This window comes from Prionailurus bengalensis, chromosome A2 (assembly GCF_016509475.1).
Source record: "Prionailurus bengalensis isolate Pbe53 chromosome A2, Fcat_Pben_1.1_paternal_pri, whole genome shotgun sequence".
NCBI lineage: Eukaryota > Metazoa > Chordata > Mammalia > Carnivora > Felidae > Prionailurus > Prionailurus bengalensis.
Genome location: NC_057348.1, coordinates 25,387,969 through 25,403,133, shown reverse-complemented (window position 1 = coordinate 25,403,133; position 15,165 = coordinate 25,387,969). Strand labels below are relative to the sequence as shown.

Below are 15,165 nucleotides of genomic sequence, written 5' to 3'. Positions count from 1 at the left end.
GAATCATCCTTTGTGAGGTGCTACCTCATGGCATGGTAGCAAAGGTGCTACCTTATGGCATTTCATAAGCTGTATGTTTATTTATGGCTGGCTCTTCACCTAGTTGCACCCTCCTTGTATGCCACGCTGAGGGTTCCTGGAGAGTCAAGGTGTGGTTTGAAATTTGTCTATATACCTTGCATGTGATCCACATACCCAACTAGTCTCCTTTGAAGGAATGAACTACTGTGCTCCTGAGGACAGGACCAGTGGCTGTTTTCCTCACCACTATACCTAGCATGATGTCTAGCTCATAATAGTAATTAATGCTAAGTGATTTTATATCTTGGGGGTTTTTAAGGGAGAAAGGTGTGGTTTGGGGCATTTCCTAAGGGTTTTGGAGAGAGTGCATTTTCTCCTGCCTGGTTGTGACTGTCTGGGCTTGACCATCTGGAAGTTGGGCAGACTCTTGTGGCACATTAGAGTCCTTGTCCCTAAGGATTTACGGAGGCATTTAGGATTTTAATAAGAAAACAACCCTTTCCAAAGTGTTTTAGCTCAGGGGAGGAATTCTGGAATCTTGTGTATGTGGGAAAAGGAGGGTGGAAACAGGAAAGCTGGAGGAGGAAGGTGTATCAGGAAGAAAGGGAGCCTCCGTAGATCATGGGCTAGTGTACCATGTTGATTTAGATTTTGTTACTGCTTACTTCTCACTTGAATTAGAAGTGTGTGTGTGTGTGTGTGTGTGTGTGTGTGTGTGTGTCCCTTTCTGCACAGCTGTGCTTTCCTAAGGTCCATGTTTATCTGAGCTCAAGGATACGGTTTCAGTGGGCATGCCTGGCTTCAGGATAAAAAGCGTGAACATGTCTACAGCATATGGATATGATGGGGTTGTGGCCTGAGACCCTGGGCTCCATCAGAAGTATTCTGCACATCGTGTCTCAGTGTGACAATTGCCCATTAAATACCGGGCTGCCAGCATATGGTTTTCCCCAACATCCCCTTTGTTAAGTGGAAACTTTAGCTGTGTGGTTAGAATATTTTCCCATCATTTAGCATTTCAGAATTAACTGTTTTTGGAGACTTCTGCAATTAATGCTGAATGGCACATTTGCAGATTATTACAGAAACAGTTAAACCAGAGTCGGCAGGTCTGTAGCTGCTCTTTCCCATGATGGATAAGTGGTGGGTTAGGAAAAGGCTGGGCAACGGGAGGAATCCGGTGCTCCCTCTGTGGATGCTGTAATTAAAGTGGGGAGTCTGGCGGAGTTGTTATCCCTGCTATTAAGAGTGCAGATGGCTAACGGCCACATCACCAAGAGTTAGAGTTAGCCCTTTTAAAGTCTTTTTTCTTTTTCTTTTATGACCCACCCTATATATTCCAAGCATAGGTATGGATACAGTGAAGAATTTTCTCATTAAAAGTAATGGCTTATTCCCACACTCATTCCCAGTCTTGGAATGAGAAAACCTGTTTCCTTAGACTTGAGGAATTGCCTATCTGTCGTGGCTTAATAGAGCTTTTGGACGAGACTGTCTGGTAGGCAAATTTTATAACCAATCAGTGCTCAAAGCAGGTCCAACTGGAAGGGCTCCAGCTGGCAGCTCATGATCTCTCTCCCAATTTTACTGTTAATGAATTATTATTTAACCCCCAAACACGGAACAGCATGCTCCTCTTGTCTTAGGGAAGTACGTTCTCATGATGCTGTCGGCCTGGCAGTAGGAATCTCCTGGGCTGGAGGGAGGTTGGCAGTCAGTGGGGGAGAAGAGGCACAGAGTGGGCGGGAAGAGTGGTAGATACTGCTCAGCGACTGGCATGACCCTGGGTCTTTGTTATCTTGTGTACATTTTGACTCCAAGGGATCTGTGCTGGAAAAGCAAATTGGCTTTTCTCCTCATCATGTTCTCTTGTTTTCCCACAGGGAGTGGGGCCGGCCAGCAGAAACAGTGGGCTGCACAACATCACCTTCAGATATGACAGTAAGTAACTGGCTTCACTGCCGAAGAATGGGGCCCGTTCAGCGATCTAAAGCTCACACAGTCATGCTCAATCAAGGACACTTGAGGTCCTAGGGTTGAGGAATTTTCTGAACCTGCTCAGGTTTATCAATAGAGCTAAAGCAGCTGGCTGAGTCTCCATTAAGTCACTCAAGTATTTGGGAGCCTGGATAGGTCAAGTGCCCTCCATAGTGTTGGGAGAAATTTTGGATGGAGGGAGACCTCCCCTGATTTCTTCAGGATGTAGTCATGTCCTTAAGAACTAAGGCAGATGCCTGTAGGGCCCAGCATGGGACAAAGCTACTCAAGTGCAAGATGCTAGGGAGTAGCAGGGACTGTCTGGTCTGAAGGGGGCACTGGCTTCTCTCCATTCCAGCTCATGGTGGCCTTGAAATTCCCTGAGTGTGGCCAGATGTGATTTCGAAGAAGAGTAAGAAATTTGCATTTTTTGTCTAACCATTTTTTAATACTGTCATCTATTTAAAATTTTTCACACACATAGAGTGGGCCAAGTGAACGTTGCCCCAGATTTGCCCAAGGGTCTCCAGTTGGCCATCTCTGACTTCACCTGGATTCCAGCTCTGGTTCCCTACCTGTCAGCTGTGAGCTGTGGCAGGTGATTTGACTTCAAGCCTCAGTTTCACATCATATAAAATAAAGATTAGGTTCTTCCTCGGCATCATTTTGAGGGTTAAATGAGGTAATGCTTTTAACTGCTTAACTCAGTGGCTGGCCTACGATGTGCACTCAGTAATTGATATCTGTTAATATTAGAAGTCATTCCAACCAGAATTGGAATACAGCATCTTTTTGGCCCTTTCTCTCAAGGAAGTGTGACTTAATCTGTCTGAATTGTTTTCTAAGGGCAGGGTGGGGTGCTTTTTCTGATTAAGCATATAGAGTCTCCCCTCAGCAAATGCTTGCATGCCTGAGAAGGTAATTGTATGGAATTGTGAGCATTTTAGCCTTATGAGCCATAATTTATATGTAAAAATGTTAACAAGAGGGAGCTTGACTCCTATTTAAGTGACTCCTGACATTTGATTCATCTCTTGGAGAGGGTTGTGAATCCATGTACATAATGGGTGTAGGTCACAGTGAGGCCTTTGAAATGATCACTGCTAGAGCAAGATTTTTGAGGTCATGTATACAATCTAACAATTTTAAGATACAAATATGTGTGTCAAATTTATGCCCGCAGTTGCTGACGTGAGTATTTTAAGTTAACCAATGAGGACTTACATTTGAAACAGACATTTCAAGTTAGTGGTGGGTGCCTGTTCTGGGTAAATGCTGTAATGCTAATGAAAGATTTGCAAGTCCAGGACACTTAATTCAGCTAAGTAAAGACATGTGTAAGAGATCTCTCTTTGAGCTACAAAGTTAATTTCTAATATATGCTCTTGGTCCTGGCAGATCTTGTATTACATTCAAGAGTTCAAAATTTTCCGGTCAGCTGCAAACAAGTATTTGCAGCTCTAATTTAATACGGGGTTTTGTGAAAGAGGATCTGTACCTGTAAAACTTAAAAGTATCTATTGTTTTCTTCATGGGACTAAACATTTGGCCCACGTGCCTGATGCCTGTCTCTTAGTCATTTCTTTCTTTCTTACTCTTCAGCATTTAATTAGAATTTAATTCGCAACTTGAATTGACTCCTGAGACATCTGAAGCTCGGTTGCATTTTGGCAAAATGTCATTTGGGCATAGTTTTTTGGTAACCAGAATCCAAAATGTTAGAGTTGCTAATAATTGGATCCAGGTTTGTGTAAAAAATTTATTCATTGTTTTCCATTGAAAAGATATTTCTTTCTCTCTTCCACAAGGAAGTTTCTGTTCTTGCTCAGTTGACTGGTTACTCATCTGTTTGAAAGAGCTGAGAGCCAATGATCAGGTTTTCACCCAAAGGGTTAAACTACAAAATCTTATATTTTTGCTCTTTTGCCATTTGATGTTACAAAGAAAGGTAATGTCTTGCCATTAAGTCAAAACCGAATCTCCTAGGTCTCTACGCCTCCTTTCATTTTGCATTTCTCGTTTCTTCTTTGGGCTCTGAGTGGTAATGCCTGAGTAGCTTGTAATACATTTTCTTAATTCTTTGACTTTATATTTGCATAATTATATTTATAGAAACCTGGAGAGTGCTAATTTTGGCATTAGGAATGAACAAAGGAAAAAAAAACCCATGATTCGCTCTTGTTTTCGTGCATCTTTTCCTAACAGCTGTTTAAGTCAGAGGTTTCGAAAAATGAAAAATGCTTGAAATTGACAAGTCTGATGGTTTTTTGTTTTTGTTTTGTTTTTTTTAATATTGGGAAGCTTGTTTCAGCCAGGGATTTTTTCAGGCTAACCACTTCTGATTCAGAATTTACTATAGTTGTAATCTCTGTGCTGAGGCTAGAATGGCAAGAGCCCTTCATGAGCCAGGCTGCTTTCTGTCCAGACCCAGGGCTGGTCAGCAGCGGAATCCTAAGCCACCCAGCTGGCCTCTTAACTGCAAAACGTTTCCTCATTTGTACAATGTGGGTGTTAAACCAGATGTTTAAAGAAACATTTTTTTCTATTCTAAAATTCTCTTCTGCACCCAGAGAACATATGTTGTATGCTTCAAGAGTCAATTTTCATTAGAAGTAGAATTTGGTTTTATTAATTATTAACATCTTTTCAAAAGAAGTAATATTGAAATGTAGAGGTGGCTGCTTTTTAAGCAGATGGAGTTTCCGGAAGGGGGTGCAGTTAGGCAAGAAAGCAGGGCACAAAGCTCTGTGAGGGATGGGAGTTACCTGAGGGGGGGGGATGCATTGTGGTGCATGTGTTTTGAATTTTAGTAAGAAATTTTAAAAGGACTTATGTTATATGCACATTAAAAGGCTTGGAAGCATGTCCTTTAGAAGTTGATCGTAGTTCTCTCCGTGGTGGGAGGGTATGCATGACTTCTATAGTTTTCTTACGTTCTTTTGTAATTTTCAAGTATCGAGGGAAGGTTTTTAGTCATAAAAATGGGAAATGTATGCTACGGTGCACAGCAGGGGCACTGGGAGTGCAGCAGACTCATTGAGCCTAGAAAATAACCCCTTACTGCTTCACCTCAAAGAAAAACACCCCGACTTTGGAGGGGTAATGAGTAGTTTTGGACATTAGATGGAACTGAGGACCTTTTGCAGCAGATACCAAAGAGAGTTTTCAAGTTTAACCATTGAGAAAGAAATGGAGATGAAGCAGCATAAAAATTGTGAGTTGGGGGTACCTGGGAGTTGTTAAGTATCTGACTCTTGGTTTGGGCTCAGGTCATGATCTCACAGTTTGTGAGTTCGAACCATGCATTGGGCTTTGTGCTGATGGTGTGGAGCCTGCTTGGGAATCTCTCTCTTCCTCTGTCTCTGCCCCTCCCCTACTCACTCGCTCGCTCGCGCGCGCGCGCTCTCTCTCTCAACGTAAATAAATAAAAACCTTAAAAAAATTGCCGAGGAGGGCCGATGGTTCTCCCCTGCATCTGTGGCCAGAACAGCCCACGGCCATTGTCTGGAGTCCCATGCTGAGTCTGGCTGGAAGCTTCTGGCAGCTTTTTAGGATTCTGTAGACTTTGAAGATGTGTTTAGCAATACCAGGTGTCACAGTTGCTCACGTGGTAGTGGCCACATTGACACCTGGCTGCAAGTAATGTCCTCAGGCAAAATCAGAGAATCGGGTCTTCATTGGCTGAGTAATGTGGAACTCTTTGGGTTTGGTGGGCATTGTGGATGTCTTGGATTAACACATGGTGTTTTCCCTTTGCGAAGAGGCCAGTTAACACTGGAGGTGCTTCACTCATCAGGAAGTCAGTTAGTACCTTTTGCAGGTACTAATTGGATTGTTTTAACTGTCTTGCTGTGCGCCCCTCCCCCATGAGTCTTACCCTATTACTTCCTTTCCCTGCTCACTTTGCCTCCAGGTTTCTTCTAAAAACAAGCCCCAGTATTTAGCCATTGGTTTTGCTTCAGATCACTCTCTAATGCTGAAAACTGATGGAAGTAATGTAAATAATTCTTGATTTAGGTAAGATGTCTTAACAGTAAAAAAAAAAGTTAATGCCAGATACATAGTCCAACTCCAGACTGTATATGATCCTCCCCTAATGCTGTCCTAGAAGTTAACTTGTGGGGAGGGGGGTGGTGGGGTGGTGGTGGTGCTATAAATAAATTCCACGACTGCATCTTACAGTTTCCCAAATAGTCACACTTTACTGTCATATTTAGGCTTTTGAGGCACACATCTTTAAACAGAATGGCTTTGGCTGCCTCCGGATGGCTCTGTGTAATTTGAGAAGATGAACCTGGCAATAAAAAATTGTAAAATTTAAAGTTTTAATCTAACTGTTTTTGTTCTCGCAACTGTCTAGACTGCACCACTTACTTGAATCCAGTGGGGAAGCACGTGATTGCTGATGCCCAGAACATCACCATCAGTCAGTATGCTTGCCATGAGCAAGTGGCAGTCACCATTCTTTGGTCCCCAGGGGCCCTTGGTAAGTGGTCAAAATGGAGCCCAGCATGTGGCCTGTGTGGGTGGTGACCAGTGCAAGGGTCCCAGTGTGACAACCTGCAGGGGCCAGGCAGGTCTTGACATACGTGTAGCTTAGGTGTGCTTGGGCACAGATATGCTTCCTGCTTCATTGCATGTACTTCCTGGGCATGTACAGAGCTTAATACTGTACCCCATGGCTCATCTTTTGTTCCCTTGGCTGTTACTGAGAGAGATGTGGGTTTGAAGAATAATAGTGTATGGCAATAAATCGTGCTGAGGCCTTAGCCTTTGGGTCTAAGCAGTAGCCAGGGGACCGGTGACCTGTCCAAGGGCATAATGGCTTTAGTGTCCAGCATTGGACATCTGTATGCCCACATGGATATCCGGGCACAGCACTGGCACGTGTTGTGAGTTTACAGGAATATCTCAGGGCTCGTAAGAATCCATAAAATTAATAATTTAAGAAAAATGTTTTTTTTTTTTGAGAGAGCAAACAGGGGAAGGGCAAAGAGAGAGGGGACAGAGAATCTAAGATGGGCTCCATGCTGACAGGAGCAAGCCTGATGCATGGCTTGAAGTCACTAACCATGAGATCATGACCTGAGTCGAAGTCGGATGCTCAACTGACTGAGCCACCCAAGTGACTCTAAAGTCAATAGTTTTTAAATCTTGGCAACTAACTGAATTTATGTGAACTGTGTGGGCTGAAAAAAATTCAAAATGAAGAAACAGAAAAAAAGCAAACCCACATTATCTGGTCAGATTCAGATTAGGGCAGAGTTTGCTTGTCCTCTTTAATGAGTTGATGATATAAGAGAGGATGGGACAGCTGGGTGGAGGACATGGTCAGGGCCCATTTGTTCAGATGGGCCTGGGTGTGAACCCAGATTCTACCTGCCACAAGAGGCTGCTAAGCCTTGCTGAGCCCTGGCTTCCCCATCTGTGATGTGAAGACGACTGACGGCCTCCTGGTTTTTGTACGATTTCCACACACACTCGCATGCACACAGTATTTCTAGAAATAGTTCTTTTATTTTTTAAGTTTTTATTAAATAATCTGGGTACCCAGCGTGGAGCTCAAACTCATGACCACTGAGATCAAGAGTCATCCAACTGTGTCAGCCAGCCATCTCTAGAAAGAGCTCTTAAAATTTAAAACAGTGGCTATTGGGACACATGGCTGGCTCAGTTGGTAGAGCATGCAACTCTTGATCTCAGTTGTGAGTTCAAGTCCCATGTTGGATGTAGAGATTACTTAAAATCTTTAGGGGCACCTGGGTGGTTCAGCTGATTGAGTGTCTGATTCTTGATTTTGGCTCAGGTCATGATCCCAGGGTGGTGGGATCCAGCCCTACATTGGGCTCTGCACTGAGCCTGGAGCCTGCTTGAGATTCTTTCTCTCCTTCTGCCCCTCTCCTCTGCTGTGCTCCCTCCCTCTCTCTCAAATAAAAAAAGCATAATAATAAAATCTTTAAGAAGAAAAAAAAATGGCTACTGTTATCATCATCAAAACCTGGTCCTCAAACCTGTTTCTTTGACATTGCCACTGAATCTTAGAATTTAAAAAAAAAGAAATCTGGATAAGGGAAAAGTAACATAAAGTCTGGATTTCTTAATCTGAACAGGATAATTCTCAGAAAAACCAGACTGCAGGAGAGGTGAGTGCAGAGTGAGGGAGGAAGGATTAGATCCATGGGCCTGACTCATTTATCCGTGTAAATACTGCTGGGTCTGAACCCAGTGGGTTTTCCAAAAATAACATTATCTTAACATTTAAAGATAAAAACATTCTCTGTGGATCAACAGGAAGTGGTCATTCCATGTAAGGCTATACGGTTGAGGGGTTGGCCTGACAAATTGCAGTCTCCTTTAGAATGCAAGTAAGGGATGGAAGCTAGGTGGTTGGAAAACTAACAGGTGGAGCAGTGAGGGCAGAATGTGGTGCTTTTCCTGAATGACGATTTGTGGGTGGACAGGTTCTATCTGTTTCTATCAGGTTCTATCAAGGAAACTCCTGGGGAGCCTGGGTGATTTAGTGGGTTGAGTGTCCAACTTCGGCTCAGGTCATGATCTCTTGGTTTGTGAGTTTGAGCCCCGCATTGGGCTCAAACTGTCAGTGCGGAGCCTGCTTCAGATCCTCTGTCTCCCTCTCTCCCTGCCCCTCCACCACTTGTGTTCTCTCTTAAAAATGAATATACATTAAAAAAAAAAAAAGACTCCTTGGGTGACAGAAAAGCATATGGGTTAAGAGCACCAGCTTAGAAGGGTGTCCAACTTCAACTGAGGTCATGATCTCACGGTTCGTGGGTTTGAGCCCCACATCGGGTGCTGTGCTGACAGCTCAGAGCCTGGAGCCTGCTTCGGATTCTGTGTCTCCCTCTCTCTCTGCCTGTCCCCTGTTCACGCTCTGTCTCTGTCTCTCAAAAATAAACAAACGTTAAAAAAAAAAAAAAGTGTACCAGCTTAGAGCCAGACACTCCTGGGTTTGAATCCCACATCTGCCATTTAATTCCTGTGTGATCCCGGATAAGTCATTCACTGTCTCTGTACCTATGTCCTCATTTGTAAAATGAGGACAATACCTTCCTCCCATGGATGCCAGGAGGATTAATGAGTTTTCAATGATGAGAAGGAGTAAATACGTCCCTTCATGGGAAGTTGCTCTGTAAAGTTGTTAAATGTGTAACTAAAAGGAATTCAGAGCGTTGTGATAAAGGCGTTAAGGTTTACATTTGCTGCTTTTACCCCCACCTGCCAGACTTGGCATAGTGGTTTTTCACACTAACCTCTTAAAAATTAGAACTAGGGGCTCCTGGGTGGCTCAGTTGGTTAAGCATCTGACCCTTTTTAAAAAAAAATTTTTTTTTTAACATTTATTTATTTGGGGGGGGGGAGAGAGAGAGAACGGGGGAGGGGCAGAGAGAGAGGGAGACACAGAATCGGAAGCAAGCTTCAGGCTCTGAGCTGTCAGCACAGAGCCCGACGTAAGGCTCGAACTCCCGAGCCGTGAGATCATGACCCAGGCCGAAGTCGGACCCTTAACTGACTGAGCCACCCCGGTGTCCCAAGCATTTGACTCTTGATTTTGGCTCAGATCATGATCTCACAGTTTGTGGGATCGAGCCTCACGTCGGGCTCTGTGCTGACAACATGAGCCTGCTTGGGATTCTCTGTCTCTGTCTCTCTCTCTCTCTGCCCCGACTTGTGTTCTCCCTCTAAATAAATAAACTTGAAAAAACATTTAAAAAATAAATAAAAATAAGGACTGGAACCACCTACTCCTACCTCAGCTGACGAATTTTATGAAACTGTGAGGTGTGCAATCTTTAATTATATGAATCATCCAGCTTTTGTTAAACAGGAGTTCTAAGGACATGACATGAAATAAATCTTAGTTGCTGGTCAGAGACTGTGGCTCCTGTTGCGTCTGAATCTTGGGCTGTGGGTCAGGTGGCTCTCACCCCCACAGGAAGCTTTAAACTTGAAATACAGTACAGCAGAGTCAGTGCCTGCACACTGTACCCCATGACCCCTGAAAATGTGAAGCTCTAATTATAACTCCTTTGCCCTACTCACCATAAAATACGTGTTCTTCATCAAATAATTATAGGATTAAAGAATCTTTTCAAAAAAGATTTCCCTGTCCTTTGCCATCGGTACTTTTTCCACCTGGTTAATTGCATCCTATGTCATTACTTCTGCCCCGGGAGGGGAAGGGTTGAAATTGTCTCCTTGTCTAGTGTTCAGAAAGAATGCGAAATCGATACCGTGCCAATTGAGGCCGGCTTTGGGGATCTCCAGCTGCAGTCGGACCGCTCCAGTCTCCAAATGACGAAGAGCACTGGTACTGGCTCTTGTGATCAGCGGAGCTTAATCCTCAGGTGGCGGGAGGCTGGGCCGGGCGTCTTTCAGTGGCACTGTGGGTGTCTCGGGGCCTCGGAGGGCTGTATGAAGAGCGCACACTGGGCAGCCCTTGGGTGTCTGCCTTTCAGGCATGATTAGAGCAAGAACTTTGTAAATCACATGGGCGTTCTGAGCTATTTAATCCCAAGCCTCGAAACCCCTTGGGTGTAGACACACACTTTGTTGGGAATTTTGTGCATTACTTGGATGAACCATGCCAGCAAAATATAGGACGAAAACTTAAAGCAGAAACATGGTTTACGGGAGTCCCTAGTCAGCATTGGGAATTACCATCAGCTGAATACACTCTGTGTCAGGACCTAGAAATTGCGTATTCCACTGTAGACTTTCAGGATCAGTTTTGACTTGAGTCTATATATTTGAACCCTAATGTCACAGAGGCAATGGGCATTTGTGAAGTAGCTGGCTGGATTAGAGCTAATTAATTAGTAATGATGGGATGGAGAAAATCACCTGGCCTGTACCAGAGGAATGCAGGGTATGTGGTTTTCCTTTCTGTAAGACTCAGATGTGCTAGCCAAAGTAAGAATTCCTTTACCTCCGTTGTGTAGGTGGAAAGGATGGTAATCTTGGAGGAAGGAAAGTGTGTTCAAAAGTAATTAGGTTGGCTTTTAATAAAAGCATTCTGCTCTGCTTAGGCATCGAATTCCTAAAAGGATTTCGAGTAATACTGGAGGAGCTGAAGTCAGAGGGAAGACGGTGCCAACAACTGATTCTAAAGGACCCAAAGCAGCTCAACAGTAGCTTCAAAAGAACTGTAAGTCACACGCGGGGAATGTGCCCCTGGAGACACGCCATTGTTCTGGGCGTCTGAATGGTCTATTGAATGTCTGTGAAACTGGAGAAGGAGGGGCTGTGGGGTCCACCCCTCCTGCCAAGGTGGGCGAGAAACAGCTCGGCAACACCCTGAGCCTGCTCCACACCCAGAGAAACCCTCCAGCACCTCTCGCTGGTAAACACACCTCTCAGGTTACATGTCCTGGAAGGTGGCTTTGTGCACTCAAGAGCACGCAGACTCCTCCCCACCAGCTTTGAGGTTCCACGTTCACCACCTAGGGCTTCTTTGCCAGACCACAGGCAGCATTGTCAGTCTTTATTTCGGTTAGGGATCCAAACCTAAACTTGGTCCAGAAAATAGCCCCTAGCTCTGGAGTGGTGTCTGGGTGACTATCAGAGAGGACTGAAGGTCCTGTGTGTAGGTGGAGGGGTGGGTAATTTCTTCATGATATCATGTCTGTTTTTATTCCCTTTTAGGGAATGGAATCTCAACCTTTCCTGAATATGAAATTTGAAACGGATTACTTTGTGAAGATCGTCCCTTTTCCTTCCATTAAAAATGAAAGCAATTACCACCCTTTCTTCTTCAGAACCCGCGGTGAGTATGGCCTTTCTTGCCTGGTTCCCATGATGAGACTGCTCCTGATTCTAATGACTTTTTGGAGAAATATACCAAATACTGGTATGACACCAGCATCGTGAGGAGAAAAGCATCCAGGAAAAGTACCCAGAAAAGCAATTCTTAGAATTAGGATTTGGCCTAGGCAGTATTCACCTAATACTGCCTACGACACCCATTTCACGCTTGTTCAAGAGTAGATGTTGATGCTTGATTTCTTTTTTTTTCTTTTTTTTTTTTAAAGTGCTGTCAGACAGCCATATATTAAAACCATTTAGGAAAAAAGAAGAGCAGGAATAAACAGTAGAAGTTGATTTTTGGGGGTGAAGGGGAAAGCGTGAAATAATCCATCTTTTACCTGTCATCAGGAAGGTGGCTTCTGTGAGTGATTGCCTGTTTTCAGGATTACATTAAGAAAATTAAGCAACAACCCTGAGATTGCCTTTTTCTAGAAAGTTTGTTTTTTTAACCTTCACGTGTCAGGTCCTGTGCTTTTTTTTTTTTTTAATGTTTGTTTATTTTTGAAAGAGAGAGAGAGAGAGAAACAGAGCATGAGCAGGGAAGGGGCAGAGAGAGAGGGAGACACAGAATCCAAAGCAGGCTCCAGGTTCTGAGCTGTCAGCACAGAGCCTGACACGGCACTTGAACTCATAAACCTCATGAGATCATGACCTGAGTTGAAGTTGGATACTTAACCAACTGAGCCACCCAGGGCACCCCTAAATGCTTTCTAAACACTGACTCAGTTTACCCCCATTCCAACCCTTCAAGAATTTAATCCTCTCATGTCCACTTATTACATGTGCAGTGATAGACCCAGAGATTAAAGACCCTGGTGGGAGCTGGGATTTGAACCCAAAAGTCTGACTCTGGAGTCCACACTCTCCAGCCAACCATGCTGACCAGCCAACCCTTTTCCGTCTGTTCAGTGCACGGTGTGGTGTGTCTTTCTTCAGCCTGAATCGCTGCTTTCAGATTTGGTGCCGAGGCATCCTGAAACCTGCAGCCATTCCCTCTTGCCTTCCCGTCCAGTCTTTCTGTCTGGCATACCAGACCCCTGATGGTCAGCTGTCAGGCCAACGCAGCAGCCCTTCCTATGTGGCCCAGTTGCTGTCCTCCTCCTCTGTGATGTTTTTGTTCTCAGCTGCAGCATTCACGCTCTGGTTGTTTTCTTTTTGCCTTTCTTTTCTTTTCTTTTTTTAAACCGTGTTTCCTGTGCAGCACAATTATTTTATAACAGTTTGGTCTCATTTTCTTAATTAAAATATGATTCCATAGGGCAAAGACTATGTGCATTTTACATCTCAGTGCCTTACACAGAACCAGTTAGAGGATTCAAATATGTTTTAGAAAAGCTTGCCTTAATCAGAACTAGCATAATTTAAGATAAAGTCTTCCCATCAGAATCATTGTGTCTATCTGGGGGTGAGGCAGAGGCGGGAGATGTGTTTATCACCATTTCCATGCCCTGTGATCGTGATGCTGCCTTTGATTTTCTTGGCAGTATGTGGACATTTTCCAGAAGGTTCTCCCTGGGTTAGCAACATGGCATATTGGACTAGCTGTTTGGCCCCTCTCGTGTTTTTATCACATTTAAGTCCTGTTTCAAAAACTCTACAGCCTAGTTTTCAGTGCTGGTGCCACTATTTAGTAGATGCCTGCATGCCATTTTTAGACTCCATCAAAAGGATTTTAAAATGTTTATTTATTTATATATTTATTTTTGAGAGAGAGAGAGTGTGTGTGCATGTGCATGAGTGGGGGAGAGGCGGGGGGGGGGGGAGAGAGAGAGAGAGAGAGAGAGAGAGAGAGAGAGAGAGAGAGAGAGAGATACAGAATCTGAAGCAAGCTCCACACTGTCAGCACAGAGCCTGACTCGGGGCTCGAACTCACGAACCCTGAGATCATGACCTGAGCTGAAATCGGACATTTAACTGACCGAGCCACCCAGACACCCCCAAAAGGATTTTAAAATAGAATGCTGGCAAATGTGGAAACAACCCAAGGCAGTTACTAGGATCACTCCAAAGTTCTCTTGCGCCTAAGCACCTGTGCAGTGGAGCAGGGCTGGCGTCACTTTTGTTTACAGCTGAAACAGAGCCTCCATGTGGCCGTGGGCTGAACACAGTCCCACTGGCCTTGAAACTATGTAATGCTTGACAAGCTTTAAAAGCTTGGGTGACTTTACACTGTTTCCATTTATTTGGCACAAAATGAACTGCATTAATATTTTTATATTGTACAATTTAAATGTTCATGAGATATAACTGCACTGTACCGGAAATCATTGCTCAATTGATCTATTTTATACTTTGACCAGCAGTACCCAGCGCCATGTATTTACATTTTACTGAATTATTGCATGAGGAAAATGTCAGACTGTACTATAACTAAAAATATACATCTTTCTTAATAGCCTGCGACCTACTGCTACAGCCGGACAACCTGGCCTGTAAACCCTGTGAGTATAGCCGTTCCTATCTGTCAAGTCTTTGCAGCACAGTGGTGTCGGGGTGGCCTCTGGGTGCTCATCCGGGTCCTTCCTCCTCCCAGTCTGGAAGCCTCGGAACCTGAACATCACCCAGCACGGTTTGGACATGCAGGTGTCCTTCGACCACGCACCACACACCTTTGGCTTCCGTTTCTTCTATCTTCATTATAAGCTCAAGCATGAAGGGCCCTTCAAGCGAAAGACCTGTAAACAGGTGAGCTGCTATGTGTACATTAAGGAATACTACATGTTTTAAATTTTTTTTAATGTTTATTTTTGAGAGAGAAACAGAGCATGAGTGGGGGAGGGGCAGAAAGAGAGAGATGCAGAATCTGAAGCAGGTTCCAGGCTCTGAGCTGTCAGCACAGAGCCTGACACAGGGCTCGAACTCACGAACCGTGAGATCATGACCTGAGCCGAAGTCAGACACTTAACCGACTGAGCCACCCAGGTGCCCCTGGAATAGTACATGTTTTAAAGTGACCCCTGGGCCCCTAGAATCTGGGTGGTTCAACATGAACATTAGACTTTGACGCTCAGCAGTTGGTAGATATTCCAGCATAGTCTCAGGGATATCCTCACTCCCCAGTTACCTACACCCCAGCTATCCCCATGGTGATGTAGCCTGGGAAAGGTATTACCAAGGAGCCAAAAGAATGAAGTATTTCTAGTTCCTTCTGCTACATTTTAAACATTAATTGGGCGCTCACTGTGTGCCAGTCACCGTGCTTTATGCTCACTGAATCATTACAACTCTATGCAACAGAGGCTGCTGTCACCCCACTTTACAGATGGGCAACCTGAGGCTCAGGTGGTCACCTAGCTTGCTCAAGGTCACACAGCTAGTCAGTGGAAATGCCACATCTAGGAG

General features: G+C 44.3%; 1 protein-coding gene across 1 annotated transcript in view; it reads left to right on the top strand.

The window, feature by feature from the left end:
- Nucleotides 1-15,165, top strand: part of IL17RD (interleukin 17 receptor D) — a 70,519-nt gene that overhangs the window by 39,268 nt on the left and 16,086 nt on the right. Inside the window, exons 2-7 of the mRNA XM_043587705.1 lie at nt 1,905-1,962; nt 6,359-6,484; nt 11,046-11,164; nt 11,662-11,782; nt 14,220-14,264; nt 14,357-14,508. Coding sequence (XP_043443640.1) covers nt 1,905-1,962; nt 6,359-6,484; nt 11,046-11,164; nt 11,662-11,782; nt 14,220-14,264; nt 14,357-14,508 — 621 coding nt within the window. The remainder of the gene's footprint in view (nt 1-1,904; nt 1,963-6,358; nt 6,485-11,045; nt 11,165-11,661; nt 11,783-14,219; nt 14,265-14,356; nt 14,509-15,165) is intronic.